This window comes from Onychostruthus taczanowskii, unplaced genomic scaffold (genome assembly GCF_017590055.1).
Source record: "Onychostruthus taczanowskii isolate IOZ18803 unplaced genomic scaffold, ASM1759005v1 scaffold38, whole genome shotgun sequence".
Classification (NCBI taxonomy): Eukaryota; Metazoa; Chordata; class Aves; order Passeriformes; family Passeridae; genus Onychostruthus; species Onychostruthus taczanowskii.
In genome coordinates, this window is record NW_024501237.1 from 3,136,380 (window position 1) to 3,153,046 (window position 16,667).

Genomic DNA, 16,667 nt, shown 5'->3' on the forward strand with positions numbered 1-16,667 from the left:
GTGGCAGACTGTGACTCAGGGGTGATATTTTCGAGGTTAATAGCCTCCAGCAGATTTCTTCTTATGTGAATTTGCCTAATCATATTAGTGCTTATGCTGACTTCTGGCTTCCACAGCAACATGAGACAGAGAGTTTCATTGTGATGAAAATGTGTATGAAGAATCATTTCCTATTGTTGATTCTAACACTGATAACATAACTTGATGCCTTTTTTTTTAATTTGAAAAAAAAAAATGGAAGGGTGTTTTCATTTTTCAGCATGCCACTCATTTTATGTATCTCCAGCATATTTCTGCTCAGATAGTTCTTTTCTAGGCTAAAAAAAAAAAAAAAATAAAGTCTCCAGTCTGTTCAGTTGTTTCTCTTTGTGCTTTGGACCCTTCTTACTGCTTCTTACTGTAGCTTTTCTAGTGGTAAAATGTTAAGACCAGAACCAGAACAACATGGGATGCTCAGAAAGTGGATGAACTTACACAGTGATGTAGCTAGTCTTTCCATTTCTATAACTTTCTAATACTTGTCAACTTAGGACTTGTCTTTTTCCTCCCCATAATAATAAGTGTCTCCTATTCCCACATTGTTTACAACATTATTGATCTGATTTTGTTGTTTTTGGTGTAGGAATATGTAAGTGACATGATAAACTTTGAATTAATGGCACCAGTTACTGTAAAGTTTTCCAGATGTAACCAAGTCATATTTGGGGCCATAACCTTGACAGGCATTGGACAGAATTCAAAGCTTTTTTACAGTTCAGTGTTACACCATTTCTGGTTTTGACAAGCTGGGTAACAAATCAGGTTGGTTTTATAATCCAAGTGAAGTTAGAGCTGCATTATACTTGCACATCAGCAGCCAGACAAGAATTCTATGTCTACTTTTCTTTAATTGCAGGTATTTATGAGCCGCCATTTCTTGTATTATTGTGGTGAACCTACTCTGGATGTGAAGATTGCCTTTTGTCAGGTGTGTGTTCCTTACAGGTAAAACAAGGTACAGTATATACTTGTACTTCATTTTTGCAATACATGCTATAATTAGAGAAAAATAGAAATGAGTTTCAGCAGCTTACTGCAAGTAACTGATTATAAAAATGAGAATAAATACAAAAAACAGAGAAATGCATCTCAAAAAATTACTTTTCTATCTGTCCTCAAGTTTATTGTGTAATTTGGTCTTAATGATTTTTTATTTTGTTTTGATAAACTCTTAGTTAATATTCTGAGGTTTTTTAGTGAAAAATAATGGCACAGTATACAAATGGAAAAACTGCAAATTAAAACTATAAAATAGTTTTATATATATAAAAGTATAAAATCTTAGTCTCTGTTCTTCTGAGACAGAGCCTTTTACATTGTAGCCTGTGACTAATTTTCTGTTACATATACTGGAAGTGAAGGAAATGTAATTAAAATGGTGGTCTTTGCCTTGTCTCCCATTGAACACTGTGTGCTTTTGAGGTCTTGGAGCCATGAGGCTGCACTGAAGCCAATTCTGTATTTCTACATCACCCTTGAAATGGTTTGGTCACAATGTATGGGAGCCCACAAAGCTGCAACTAAATCTTTGATGCAAAGAAAAAGCTTTTTAATTTATCCAGTTTTTTGTTTTCTTGGTTAATTTAGTTAGCATATTTAGTCTCAAATCTGTGTGCATAATTTTCCCTTGTGAATGAAAGATGACTTTTTTGCTCACTTCTGAACAGTGTTTGTTCTTGAATTCTGTCTCTTTGTAGTTTTAAGGTCTTTTTGTGAGATGGAATATCAGTAATCTAACTAACTGGAGAGATATTAGGGACATTCTTCACTTTTTGAGGCTGAAAACAATGCTGCAGTCTTAGAAATTAATTTATGATAAACACTATTTTTGTTATTCTGTATTACAAGTGGAGTCCAAGTGAAAACACAATTGCAAAAAAGGAAATGGCTATTACTTGTGTGTAAGCATTTAACATGAGACAGTGACAAGTGTTAGAAAGTTTGCTTTATGTTTTTTTAACTCAGGGACATTAAATATTAATTCTGCTGAGAAGGTTGAATCTGCACTTAGGAATCATCAGCTCTGGGATGAGTCTTGGCTATTCAGTTTGATAATCTGCTTAACTGTCTTTTCTATATTATTGCTTGTTCTTCATGTGTGTGTAACTGGCTTAATTCTTCCACTGGCAACTTTTTCAAATGTAGTATTTTTGTAGTGTTTTGACAGAGTTTGCTTCCAAAAAAAAATTGCAGAAATTGCAATTTTTTTTCTCAGATTGTATGAGAAAAGTGTTATTGATAAAAAAGTACTTTCACTGTGCAGAATAGAGGTTTTTTGCATAGCTCTCCTCTCCTTTTTACTTAGACCATTTTGGATGCATTTTTATCACTGAGTGAGATTAATTCCTATTTGATGGCTGCAGCAGGTACACAGAATGGCATCATCCACTGAATACATACAAAGAGATACTATCCTGGCATTGTAGGGAGCAGAATTCCATCCTTCAAGCACTTGCCACACAGACACCTTTTCAAGGTCTTCAGACCTTCAGATCAATTCTCTTGAGGATGAAAACTGGTTTAAGCTTCATGTTAATTTATTCTCCCCATAAAGACAGGCCCTGATCCAAATAACAGCTTTAACTATGTGCAAGAACAGTCTCTAAATTAAGTGTCTGGTTGCATTAAGACTGTCTTGGATGCTGTTCATTTGTATTGTTTAGAGTGGGATGGGGCATATATCTCTGTCCTTGGTCCAAGCATCCAGATCTTTATTTACAGACTAGGAATAGTGTCCAGGTGGTAATATTGTTTATTCTATTCTTATTCCTGCTTCCATTTGAAATGTATGCCTCACTGCAGACTTTCTGCAAAGTGTTTGTGCTGAAGTGCCTTTCTTATAGCTCCAAAATTTAAGAGAACCCTGATTATTTTTAGTACTGGGGGATGTATTTTTTTCCTGATATATATTTCTGGCCTAAAAGGCATAGCTTTATGTGCTCTGAAGGAAAGTGACATATACATAATTACAGGCTCTTATCTTTGACATAGAGCTTATGTCAGTGAGCATACTAGTTTTGTACAATGAAATGCTAATTCAGCAGGAATAGAATTTTAAAGATTTCCAGCTTAAGGAAAAAAAAAAGAATGGCTCTTCCTGGGAAACACTTAGTAGCATGAGTAGGACAAATATGTACCTCCCTATCCCTTCACCCTGTTTGCAGTGTGAAAACACCCAGCTCTGGAGTTACTGGACATGGGTAGCCAATTCATGTTCTGAAACAGACACCTTTTTTAAGGCTGAGGAAGAGGACATCTGCTTTTCTATCATAATGCAAAAGTGGGACAAGAAGGCCTGTAGAGTTTCATTAGACTTCTATAAGGCTGGTATCACAAACAAGCTTTTATCTGTAGGACCCTATACATTTTTATTGCAGCACAAGGTAATGCAGAGTAGTGTATCATGAGTGGGATAGGACATTAAATTTTAATACTAATATACTAACAATATCTCTAATAATTCCAAAAGAATACTGACTTCTTCATCCACATTTTTGTCCATTTAATCTTTCAGTATTTTTTTAATCAGTATGAAGATGTGTAGCCTGTCAGAATTTGCCTGCTCCCTAAGCTGTAGGTATACAGGGTACTTTTATTTGGAATACAATTCTAAATGTAGTATGTCCTGTGATTATGCCTTCTATTCAAGGGGAGATTGGCTGGTATTCAAAAGTTATCAATAATTGATATATTAGATTTTTATGATTGAAATGATACTTCATAGGGTCAAGAGCTGTCTATTTCTAGCTAAAGGTGTGATTACTTAGCTCCATACAGTCTTTATTTGTAAAAGGGAGAATCCTTTCATTAGCTATTGTCTTCACATCATGTACTGTAATTATATAGTTCTATTGAGAAATATACTTTCTCTCCTGCATCTTTGGCTACATTTTGCATTTGGATCACTGATGTAGTTTCCCTCCATGCAAAAACCTCAGTCTCAAGGAACCTTTCCTTTCAGTGTTTCTTGATCAGTCCTTTCAACCTCCTTTGGTGTGATGACCAGGGCTGGATATCACCTGTGTGTCAGCATTGAGCTCTTCAGGCATCAGGGGGATGAGGAATCATTTGAAGTAGTGTTTTCTTGTGCAGATACTCACAGATTGCTCATCTGTAGGAATCTGGCCTTGCAATGAAAGTCACACCTCTGGGACACAGTGACTTCTGAGCAATACATGACACCATAGTTACAAATGAGCTATGAAAATTTGGTGCCTGTAAGAAGGAAGGAATTAAAAGTATCAAGAGCTCAGTGAACATGTGGGGACAGGAGAAGAATAAGTAAATAGTGCTTTGCTTTGTGTTTTGAGTAGATACAATGGAAAAGAAGAAGGCAGACTTGATGCTTTTTGTGTAATCAGAACTAGGTAAACTAATAGGTTTTCAGTATCTCAGTAATAAGAGTTTAAACAGAGTGTTTAAACAAATAAATAAAAAACAACAACTATTTAAAAAGCACCCAACATAACAGAAAAAAACCCCACCCAACCAGCACTTAGAAATATTGTACTACATTTAATAAAATGGTTTAATATGGTGTGTTGAAATAGAGTGAATAAAGCAAATGTAAAAAGATCAATCACTGATCAATCAAGGCTGAGTTGTTTGCAGGGGTCTGTTGTCTACTTGAAAGGCTAAGTGCAGAAAACCCTCTGTCTGGGGGGCAAGGCAGCTGGAGAGAGATTAAAAGAAGGCCAGAAATTACCTTTTAAATCCCACTCAAATTAGCTTTTAAATCCCACTCAAAACACACTAAAATCAGGAAGACTCGGTGACTAATACAAGCCTTACAGGAGGAGAATGAGGTGGAAGAATGGAGAACTGTTGTATGATGTGGCTGGTAAAACCAAAATTGGTAATATTACATCTAACCACACACACACAAGATGAAACTCTGCGTAGGAGACTGGATCACTGTTGATGAACTTCTGAGTTCAGGGAGAGCCAGAAGAAGTGAGAAGTCTGGCTTTGTGGAGAGAAAAAAATAGATAAAACTTCTGCCATAAATGTGTCATATATAGAATACACAATTTAAAACAATACAGTAGATCTTTCTATGCAAAGACACTGTATTTCCCAAGTGATAGCTTCTGTGGCCATTCAAATTTACACAACAAAACCTGTGACCATGAAATTCGAAGCAGAGGGCTCAGCAATTTCATGTTCATGCCAGAATTCTGGCACTTGAAACTTCTGTGAGAATTAGAGCTGTGCAAGTGGGAGGACAGCCATAAAATTCATAGTGCTGCTGGCTGAGCAGATGCACCCAGGTGAGCAGAGCTTGCCTCTGTGCACGTTTGCGGAGCTGGCCAGAAGCCTGAGGGTTTTACAAAATTCATGAATGTTGGTCTGTACAACCTCAGCATTTGACTTTCAAGGTTAAATTATAGCTTTAAGATATCCTTTTGTATCCTGAGGGATCCAAAGGCATCCACCTCTGGAATGTGCTGTGGTCCAGGCTCTGTCTGAGGCTGGGTGCAGATGTGGGGCTGTTGGGACCCATCACGGTGTCTGGCTCAGAGCATCCTCTCTGCTTCATCCTACCAATCTCTGCAAACTGGGAGTCAGCCTCTCAGTCTTCCACATGATTCTTTCACTCACTTGTATTTACACACACGTGGAGGGCTTTAAATTATTTCAGTAGCCTTGCATCATGGCACCCTTGAACAGGTGTTCCTGCCGGGATTTCTGTGGGCAGACAGGGAAGGATACGACACTGAGGTAAAGTTTCCCCTCTGCTGATGCTGCCAGCAGAATCTGTGACAGTGCTCACTGTCTTGGAGATGCAAGGTAGAGCAATTTGCCTTAAATTGTTGCTAGTGTGGTTTGTATTTTTAAAGGCTGAAATGTATGAAATGCTGAGCTGCAAGACATTGCCGTATTTTAGGCTCCTCAATAATAGAAGGAATGGTGTTCAGAAACAAAGGTCTGTCAGTAAAATATGATAAGTAGAGTTATTTTGTAGGATATAAATAAAAAAATAAAATGGGATATCAGGAAGCAATTCACCTTACAATATAGAAAATAACATAATTTTATTTCTGTTGGGCTTTTTAACTCTTGCTCTCTGTACTCTGAAAGAAAGGAAAAGAATATAGTTTGTAGCTCTGTGTGAGGCAGTAAATTATTTTACTTCACTAAATTTTTAAATACTTGTCCTTTGAAAGCAAAATACAGGCTCTCTAAGCAATTAGCAATGGTGAGAGCATCTTTTTCCTTCATCTCAGATGCTTGAGTCTTGACAGTTTATTTTCTTTTCTCTTTCTCACTTGTCAGGTTACTAAGCAAACATCATTGCAAATATAGCTACGTGCTCAAGTGAGCTAACAAGGATAGTTAGTTTTTCAGGGCTGAGAAACTTTCACTTCTCTTACTCTTAAATTTCTCAGTATGGAGGAAAGAGAATGGCATTGGGGAATGTGTGTGTGTGCATTAGAAGTTTTCAATTAGGTACTGAAAGGAGAAAGTAATGGTTCATGCATTTTTGTACGTATGAAATGAAAGCTAAGTTCCTCTCAGTGTTGAAGTAATGTAATTTCATTGTCCAAATGTTTATGGAAACTGAGAACAAATGGCATTTCCATGCATACTTTGTCTCTGAGGAATAATCTTTCATCTTACAGAGAGGTCTGAGAAACTTAAATGTGTTTTGTTCGAAGTTTCACAGCTTCAATGTTTACTGTTTTTCTGGGGCCTCAGCATCGTAGCTTGCCCAAGTTCATTTGAAGTTCACCTGAAAATGTATTAACTCATTGAAATTCACTTTACTATATGAGACCTATACATTTTTACTGTGATATCCTGATTGCAATGTGTATCTATAAACTTCCTTCCCCCATCTATTTCTTAATGAAATACTAATTCCTGGTTTCTTATGAAGTTAGCCTCAATCACATTTGAAAGGAGTTTATGGTTAGGTGCATCTGCAGAAGGGTGTGTACTGGAAATTCCTAGCCCTGGGTTCCTTTCTGATGCTACATAATCAAAGCTTTAACTTAATCTGCCTGTACAGGACTTGTAAGCGTTGTGCAGTGAAACCTGAATCTGAAATAGCTTAGTGGTGTACAGAGGGGCATCTGGGGGAATATCAATACCTGTAACAACACCAAGGCTACTGGAAGGGGTTTAAATGAGCACTGAGAATGTAACAGGAGAAGAGCAAAATGTAGTGTGTATGCTTCTTTAAGATGAGATATGTGAATTTGAAGACTGGGAGAAGAGCTTTTTAATCAAGGTTTGAAACTAACATTGACATGCTCTGTAAAGAGTATGAATTTCCTTGCTAAAGGGAAAAGATTTTTTATCCTAATTTTGGAGTGAAACAAAACTGCCATTTCCTTGTCCTTGATAGGAAGTGGCTCTTGAATCAACCAGAGATGGTTCTTGGTTATGTGTCAGCTCGGCTATGTGATTAATCCAATAATGCTGTTAATTCATTGACTTAGGGATTTGGTTGAAGTCAGCATCATGACAAGGATAGTTATATCATTCATCTCCTGTTGTTATGAAAGTAAGCAGTGCATTGGGCATTAGTAGTAACCTTACTATGCTTTTGTTTTCCTTGTTTAGGCTTTGGTAAAAATTGGAAAATATAGAGTAGGGGGCTTTTTTGTAGTTTTTTTAGCAGTTTTTTTAGTTTTTTAGGGTTTAGAGCGAGGAGGCAACTTCGACCTTGGCCTGCCCACAAAGCTGAAATTTTTGTCACTCAGAGGAGGCATTCTGCTTGAAGTAAACTTCAAAGTAAATCAGCCTGCCTTGAATTTTACAAGTAATGCTTGGTGTTTGCTTTCTATCAAAGACCTTATGGGACACAAATTTTTAAGTAGGGAAAAAGATACTAAACTAAAAAAGAAAAAATGATTCCATGAAAAATAAAACAGTCTTTAGCTTTCCTTCTCACACGCTCTTAGGAGCAGAGTGTCCTAGGAGTGGTCTGTGTTGTGCAGAGGAGAGCTGCTCATCAGGACATTTGCATTTTCTTATCAGTTGTGGTCTTCTGGGCCGACAACTTTAATTGCTGTTGACTGAAGCAATTGGATATGTTAATTACCCATATAACTGAGGTACTACAGAGTGGTTCTTCTCAGCTGTTTTAATTGATTTTTAAGACATTTCTGGATTTAAAAGAACCAGCAGCAGTTCAGAAACCCCGCTGTACGCAGCTTGAGTTTCCCGAGGCTAGTAGTTCACATGGTCAGGCTAACTTAAAAGCAAGTAATTTTTATTCTAGACATAGAGTGATAAAATATGTGCTCCCATGTAGCTCCATGCCACACAAGGAGCTGTCGGTAGCTTGGGAGTGAGGACAGAAACAAGTTGTGGCAGGCTTGGCTCATCCAAGCCTTAACACAGTCATCCAATTTGTTAAAAAAATTCACTCTGTCTGTACTTCCAGAGGAGCTGGATATGAGTCAGGCTCACTCAGGAATGCAATTTTTGTGCTGACACTTTATACATAAACATTGGTTTCAGACTAATGGGTGTTAATGCTGAATATGTCCTGCATTGTTCTGACAATGACATCAGGAAAAACACGCTCCAAATGTGCTTGTCTAGCCAGAGGGAGCTATGAAATTCCTGTCAATCGGGAGCATGTTATTTAAAAAACTCAAAAAACCTCCCAGTTTCAGGTCTGGTATGAATACCTGAGCTGAATAGCCAATTTATGCATCTCTCTTCACAGAATGGAAGACGTTTTAAGACTAAGGCTACACAGTGTGAATCAGATTCAGCCTGTTTGTCTTCCAACGGGAAAAATTCAAACCTCTTCTGCAATCATCTCACTCTCTGGAAGCTTCAGTTTAGCACTGTGTCAGTGTCTATAAATGTCTCCCTTTCTTTGCCAGGACAAGGTGTCTCCTGCTGTCCCCCTCACAATGTTTGATGAACAAAGTTAATGTAAAGTTACCACTTGGTTTTCTGAGATGAGACTTTGTGTTTGAATGAAGAGCTGTATTTATTAAAATGTTTTGAAGTCTCTGAATGAGGTGTTAGGATGATGCTGTCCAGTGCCAAAGGGCCTTCCAGCAGATAAAGGACAGAAAAATAATAATAATTTTTCCAAAGCAACCCTTAAAATCGAAGTTCTTTGCAAGGTCAGCAATCTGTGTTTAATGGTCAGATTTTTGGAACACTGTAATGATGTCCTTTTTAATTGAACGAGTAATGTAATCAAAGGCAACTTTACTTTTTTCCCAGCTCAATCAAATTTCAACTTAGCATTCCATAAACACATAATTCTTTTGATTATTCAAATTTTCTGGGGGAAAGAAATTTATAATAGAGCAAATAAGAAAATTTATAAGCTGTGTTTGGGAGCACTGAAAAAAAAAAAAGCATAGACAGAGGCATAGCTATTTTTTTGTTTTGCTTTATGGAAGGCATTTGGGCAGGTCTTGACTTCCGTAACTGAACAGTCAACTGTTTTAGGGCAGATCTGTTGTAATATGTTGAGCTTTTGCTTCCTGTGCTCAGAATCATGTACTATAGAATCCTTAATTACAAGCACTTAATTCTGATTTTTATCTCAAATTACTATAAATTTGCTCCGTAGGGAGCTGAGCTCAGCAGTAGCCATAAAGAGGTTATAATGTAACTTGCTGCATGGTAATTTTACAAATTTGAGGGAGGGATTTCTACGTCTTGTAAAAATTATTGGTTTTTAATTTTACAGTTTTGGGGAGGAGCACCACTGTGCAGTCCTAGCTACAGTGCTTGGTTTTGAAAAAGTGTCATGAAAATTGGTGTTTGCTGCATTTCTTAGGTCATGAGAGCAACTCTCCCTCCTATCCTTAGGAACCCAGAACTCTTGAAGACCTCTGGAGCTTCTGAGTAAATCTCCATGATACTGAGCCATGTTGGGTCACAGCTTGTCTCATTAACCGCTCTGTTTCTTTTGCAACCCCTGTCGAAAGGTTCTTAAGGCCTTTATCACCTGCTCAGGGAAAGATTTAGCACTCATGGGAATACATTTTCTTGTCTGATCCGTAATGAAGAGCCTGATTCCTGTGTCTCTCGTCCCACTTCCACACTGATGAAAGTCACCTTATTTTAAATTAATTGCAAAACAAAAGAGGCAGAATCAGCAGGAGCACATAATCCAGTAGTCATGAGGCAGGAGTGGATGGCAGGCAGAGACCAGTAGCTGGCAGTAACTGTCACAAACATCAGCTGGAGAATTCACTGGTTTTCCTTAATCAGTGCCTTTTTATGGTGACTTCCTGCATGAAAGAAGATTTGATACATTCTTTATGAAAAATGAGCCAAAAATGACAAGAATTTATATTGAAAAATTAGGCTGACAGTGCTTTATCACTATTCTAATGCTTTATCAGCCTCGGTTTCTCTGTTTTTACCAACCCCTCTCCCCTTCCCTTCTTCTGTACGACAGGGATTTGGGAAACAAGTGGATGTGTCGTATATTGCCAAACATTACAACATGAGCAAAAGCAAAGTTGACAACCAGTTCTACAGCGTGGAAGTAGGTGACTCGACCTTCACAGTCCTCAAACGCTACCAGAACTTGAAACCTATTGGCTCTGGGGCTCAGGGAATAGTTTGGTGAGTATCAGCACTTTCTCTTATGATGCCTTGAAACAGAATTGGCATTTTGCATCTCCTCACAGTTTGCCAGCCACAGTCCTTGTCTAAGATTGCATAAATAGCAGTCAGGCAACAGACATCCTGAGGCAGAAGGAGCCCAGTGGTTTGCTAATAAATTCCCTGGCTGGTGAGAGTGATAGCACTGGGTTTGTTTCTCCACACAGCAAAATGGAACTAGCAAGAAAGCAGGAGAGAGATCTTATCATAATTGACAACTGAGGCACTATTTCCAGAGGCAGTGCAAATAATATCCCAAGTAAAACCCGTAATTTTAGTATTTGTACAGAAAAAGTCACTGAGAGCAATACAGGAACTTGTCACATCCCATAGCATTCTCAAATATTCAGGGTGGAAGCCTTTCGAATTGAGGCAACTGCTAATGTTTCCTTTTCCTAAAAGTGATGTTTCAGTGATGTGAATAATGTGAACAAAAGATTAATTCAGTAGCTCTCCTAAACAATGCAATTTGAGTTTATCGTGTTCAAAAGTTGTCGAGTCCTGGGTGGCTTTTGCCTCTGCATTTTTAGACATGGCTTTTAAATTTCTGTGGCTTGTATTTAAATGTCTCTGTGTCACCTGTTTAATTATGAGGCATTTGGGTAGCTATAGCAATCTTTTATCTATAACTTGTTCAGAGGTGAAGTCTCAATTCTGTCTGTCACCTCTGTCACTGTTTTTTTTTTTTCAGAATTTGATGTAATGTGTGTTACTTTACAGGTGGAGGCAGTGAAAAAGCAAGAGGTTCCTTTAATCCAGTGGCAAATGTTTTTTGGATGGACTGTTGGCATTGGCACCATGATTGTCAGTGTAACAGCACTGACAACACATCCTTATGTCTCAGTCCATCACTTACAGTATTTAGTATACTTTGAGACCATGCAAGTCCAAAGATTGACCTAAATGACCAATTACCATATTCCTTATCTTAAACACAAAAGAACTCAAGGTTGCTTTTAAATCAGCTTTGGGAAAGAGGCATATTTTGGGTTCAGTCCTACTGAAAATAATTTTGCACTATTTGTTCAATTCCATGGAAAGCAAAGATGGTTTTTCTTCCTCCTTTCTATCCTCTATTTGTTTCAGTTGTTTTGTTGAACCTCTCTGCAACTGAATTGCTGTAATGAACAATTGTGAGCAGCAAAAAATAGAGAAATTAAGCTAAATAAAATCAAAAGCATCCTGTGAATGTTACTTTTATACTAAGAGTTGACAGCAAAATTTAAAAATTTCTTAGGAAGGAAAATCAAATCAGAAAACAAGCAAGTTCAAGTGAAAGTTAACACAAATCCTGTGAAATGGTGAGTAGCAGGGAGAAGCCATAAAAGGCCTTTTTGATGATTGAGATATAGAAGTATTTCATGATAGATGGAAAGATAATGAGCATTTTTTTCTTAGTTTGTGTTGCATGGCAAACTGCCTGTTGTAAGGCAGAATTTACCAGAAAAACAATCAACCATCCATCAGCAAAGCATGAAGAATCAATGGTGAAGTGATTAATTAATGAAAAGACAACTGGGAGCTAAATATTTGTAGTTTAGCTAAGAGAAAACAATACTTGATGAGAAACACCTTCAGTTGTGTAAGTTTTTCCTTAACTTATAGTGACAATAAGCTTACACAGCAAACTTGATTAGAATAAGTTTCTATTGTAGAAGCTTACTCTGTTTAGAAGTATTTTGATGGAAACAGAGTTACATCTAGAAAAAGCTAACTAAGGTAAAAAAATACTGAAAACCTGCCTATTTAGGCAGCACAGCATGCTTTGCTGCATAAAGGAGGTAATTTGCCCTGCTTGTCTTGCTCCTTTGCAAAGAATAGCCACGAGGAGTCCCTCTAGGAAAATAGTGGAGAAAACCTAGGTTATGGGTTTCTTTCAGATCCAGTGGCTCTGTTTATTCTCGATGGCTTGTTCAAGTGTCACAGATGTGGGATGCAATTCTGTCCCTTGCTGCCAGAATTAGAAGTGTAGAGGCCTAATGAGTGATTTCTGATTATTCCCTCTGCCAAGAGCGGCACAAGTAGAATGGCACAGAGGGGTTTAGGCTCAGTCTTCTCAGAGCACAGACAGTTTCTGGATTTTCCTTCAGGATACCTGTAGGTAAGGACACTGCCTCTTATTGAGTGGAAGAACTGGCTGCCCAGCTACTGGAGACAGCTTTGGTGCATAGTGATACTTGGTTTTGTGGAGTGATGGAGCATGGCTGCTGAATGCCAACTCCTTTTAGGAGGGGAGGCCTGATGTTTTTCAGGCTCTGGAAGGTGTTGGGGGGTTTCTAGGGCAAAGCCACAGAATACTGAAACCTTTCCCATACAGTTCTATGAACAGGTTTCAAGATAAGCAGGAAAATGTCAGTGGAAAACAATTTATGTCATGGAACAGAAGCAGGCACAGGAAGCAGGAAATGTGGTTATGAAAAAAGTAGGAACTTGATTTCAATGGATTGTGCTAAAAATTACATGAAACAAAAATTATTTTCTTGATATGGAAGCATTAAAGATATTAAATCTTCAGGAGATAATAATTTAGTGAATATGTGAAAAAGACAAAACCATATGGTGGGATTGTTATAATTATGCTAATGTGAAGTAATTATAAACCCAGTAAGGAAATGGTATTTATACAGACATAGTACATACAGGATCTTTAGAAACTAATCTTTGGGCTCTTTCAATGGGTTTTGTGCTAGCTATGTTCACAAAATGATTTTACCAGCCAAAAGAAGGAAAGAAAACAAGCTGCTCTTCACTCTGCAAACACTACTCTTTATGAAAGTGTAGGCTGTTTTCCTACTGTACATCACACTGACATCTGTGAGAAAGCCTATAAAGGGTGTGTTTGCATGTCATTATCATGTCATTATTACAGGCATGATGACGATGGGGCATCACTGAAACACACCTTTGAGTTTATTAGACCAAACTGTAGTTGTAAAAACTGCACAGGCCTGTAGCCACACTAGTTAATCTCTGAGTCTGTCATAGAAACAGAAAACAGTTTTCTGAGGTTAATTAGATACATGCCATTACACTGCTGAGAGAAGAAGTAGCTGATACCCCTCTGCAATGTTAGAAGGGAATTGACACCTACCTCATTTTGCAAGGGGCTGAGAAAGAGTGACAGGTCATTTTCAGCTTGGGTTTGTGCATGGTGGGTGATGGTGGATGGAGAGGAATTCTCACGTTCCATAAAATCAACAGAAATATGCTGATGTTGGAGTGGGTGTTTCTTTATGTTTTACATGAATGCTTTTTGCCTGGAAGCAAGGTAATTGATCTGTGGGTTTTCTGCTGTGGTTTGCAAGCCATCATTTTTATGTTGCCTGTGATATTTTTGATACTGTCTGTGATGTCTAGAAAAATGGTGTTGTACAGAAATCTTTCAAAAGCAGTTTGAAGGGCTTCTGACAGTTTTTGAATTTACGATTGAAGCAAGGGTGAAGTCCAGGTTTCTGAGGCAGATAGGGAAGGCATCACTTACAGGCTTGAGGACACAAGTAATTAAAATCTTAGCAGTATCTTACAGAAGACATTTGGCCTGTTTTATTACCACATGATGGCTATGCCTATGTGTATTATAAGGAGAAAGCTTTGAAAACAAAGTTGTCTGGGTGAACATCAAATAAATGAGGCTGATGATGCCTTTCAGCTGAAATCTTTTATCTTGGTCTTTTCTTAAAAGTGAGCACAAGCTTTTGTGCTGCATGATGTTGAGTTGTGGTCTAATGATGTGTCAGCTGGACTGGGGGGGTTGGCTGGGAAGGGCTATATTCTGTCTTGATGCAGGAAGTTTCTGTGTGAGTAATGTTTGAGTGGAGGATATGGGAGCAGGAATTATGCTTTTATGAGAGCTTTTCAGTGAATGCATTATAAATTTAGAAAGACACCTCATCTGCAGATATAGAGGAGACTGTAAATATATTCCTGAATTAGTAAATTGGGAAATGTGCTGCAGATATCTTTCTTTGAATTAATGATTTGATAATACTTTTGAGCCTGAACCTAAAGGAGATAAAAATCTTTTAGTGTTCCCTGTAATAGGTAGAGCCAGGAAGAAAATAAATAGCTTGCTGTGTTGCCTAATATTGCCATAGGTTCTCCTTTGCTGATTTAATTGTAATTTAGTGGTTGAATCTTATGGAGTACAGAGTTCTTTCAGATCAGCCTGTGGTGATGGTGGTGCTTATTGTAGCTTATAAATCCACTGATTCTTTCCCTAGATTAGCCACAGCACCACAGAATCATTTAGGTTAAAAAAGACCCTGAAGATCACTGAGTCCAACCATTTCCCCCCAGCACTGTCCATCACTGAACCATGTCCCCAGGTGCCACATCTGCACATCTTTTTCAATACCTGCAGCAATGGTGACTCAACCACTCCCCAGTGTTCAAAGGCTGGAGGAGAAATGTGATAGGTATTATCCACTACAAGGTGCAGAAACACTTGAACTCTTTTGTACAATGATTATCCTTCAGTTTTGCATAGCACCACTGACTCCTGGGCTGGGTGTAAGGATCTCAAGGGATGTTGCAATGGGAATAATGGTAAAAGCCATGGAAAAGATCAGTTGATGCTTCTGACCATAATCAATTCCAAACTCATACTTTTGCTGTAGTGCAGTGGGAAAAACACAAAGTATTGTGGTCATATCAATGTCTTACAGCTAATACACAATTTTATTTGTATTGTTTAGCTGGAACAGTGGTGTGCTTATGCTTTGCGACTTGAATATTTTTCTCCATCATGGTCCTGCTATCCCAGCAATGCTGTTTTAAATTTCTTTGTGTCACTGAAATGAAATACTGTATTCCCTGATAGAGATCAACATTTGTGCATATATAAACTGGTATAGCTCAGTTGTCATCATTTTATCGCAAAAGTGCCATACTGTTGTTTCCTTATCACAAAGGTTTCATACCTTCTTGGTGTTTTCTCATAGGCAGCTCCTCAGAGCACGGACTCTTTCTTCCTCACAAAATAGCAAACTGACCCCAGTCCCCTCTCAACCAGCCAGCCCACTCTTTTATAGCACTCTTCTTCTAGTTGGTCACAGCTGTGGCCTGTTAAAGGCAGGCCTGTTCCTAATCTTTGGTGATTGGCCCAGCTGCAACTCCTTAGGGGTGAGATTACTTTCTGCACTTTCTTTATTTTCTTATATTCTATCCCCCCACAATAGTTCCATTGAAGTTCAGATATGTTCTCTGTGGCATCAATCACTAATTTTCCTCAGAAGAGGAGAACAAAGAATATATATGTCATTTAGAGACAAAAGGGGGTGAACAATGTATTTGGATGTGCCTAGAATTTCAGTGGCCCTGAAGAGAGTGGTAGCATTAACTTTGTGAGCACCAGAGTCCCATGTGAAGCAGAATTGAGCATATGTTGTGAGTTTGGTTACTTTCATTTGTTCGTTTGAGTTTGGTTACTTCATTTCATGAAGGTTTTGTGCTTAACTTTCTGTTGGCTGGCACTGCAGATTGATCCTGTTCTGTTGTAGATTCTTCAAACTGTATCCATTACTTCAACCAGTGTTCTCTTCCTCACATTGTTGTGTGCTTTTCTGATGTGCTTCGACATCCTGCTCCTGAGGAGGTTTTTGAAAACAACTTTTAGGGAGTTTTACAAGTGTGTTCTGTGAGAGGAACGTAGGAAATAGCTGTCACTTTGCACTGGGAACTGTTGCTGTACTGATAGTGAAATAAGCATGCAGTATGAACAAATTCTGCCATGTTTCCCACTGCTAATATCATCCTATAAAATGGCAACACATGGTGATTTAAATTTTTTTTTTTCTTCTGGGAATAAGTTGTTTAAACTGTGTGCATTGCCCATTGGTCTGGTGTACGTGTGAAACAGCACATTCTGCTTTGTGGTTCTGATTTATCTGTGCCTTGGTTCCTGAGAGAGACAGCGGATTTCCCAATTGTATTTGGAATCTGGATCACCGATCACCAGCACGTGAATTTTAAGGTGCTGAGAGATTCCCAATGGGTACAGCAAAGGCTGAGTATCTCTCTGTATTTGACCT

The 16,667-nt window shown here is 38.2% G+C and overlaps 1 protein-coding gene across 3 annotated transcripts in view; it reads left to right on the forward strand.

Annotated features, from left to right (window-relative positions):
• MAPK10 (mitogen-activated protein kinase 10) overlaps positions 1-16,667 on the forward strand; it is an 89,323-nt gene that overhangs the window by 15,068 nt on the left and 57,588 nt on the right. For 2 of the 3 annotated variants that reach the window (XM_041412094.1, XM_041412095.1), the window contains exon 1: positions 10,478-10,599. In XM_041412094.1, the coding sequence (XP_041268028.1) occupies positions 10,478-10,599 (122 nt within the window). Of the gene's footprint in view, positions 1-895; positions 968-10,429; positions 10,600-16,667 lie in introns of those variants that run through there. The other variant, XM_041412093.1, reaches the window with a different exon arrangement.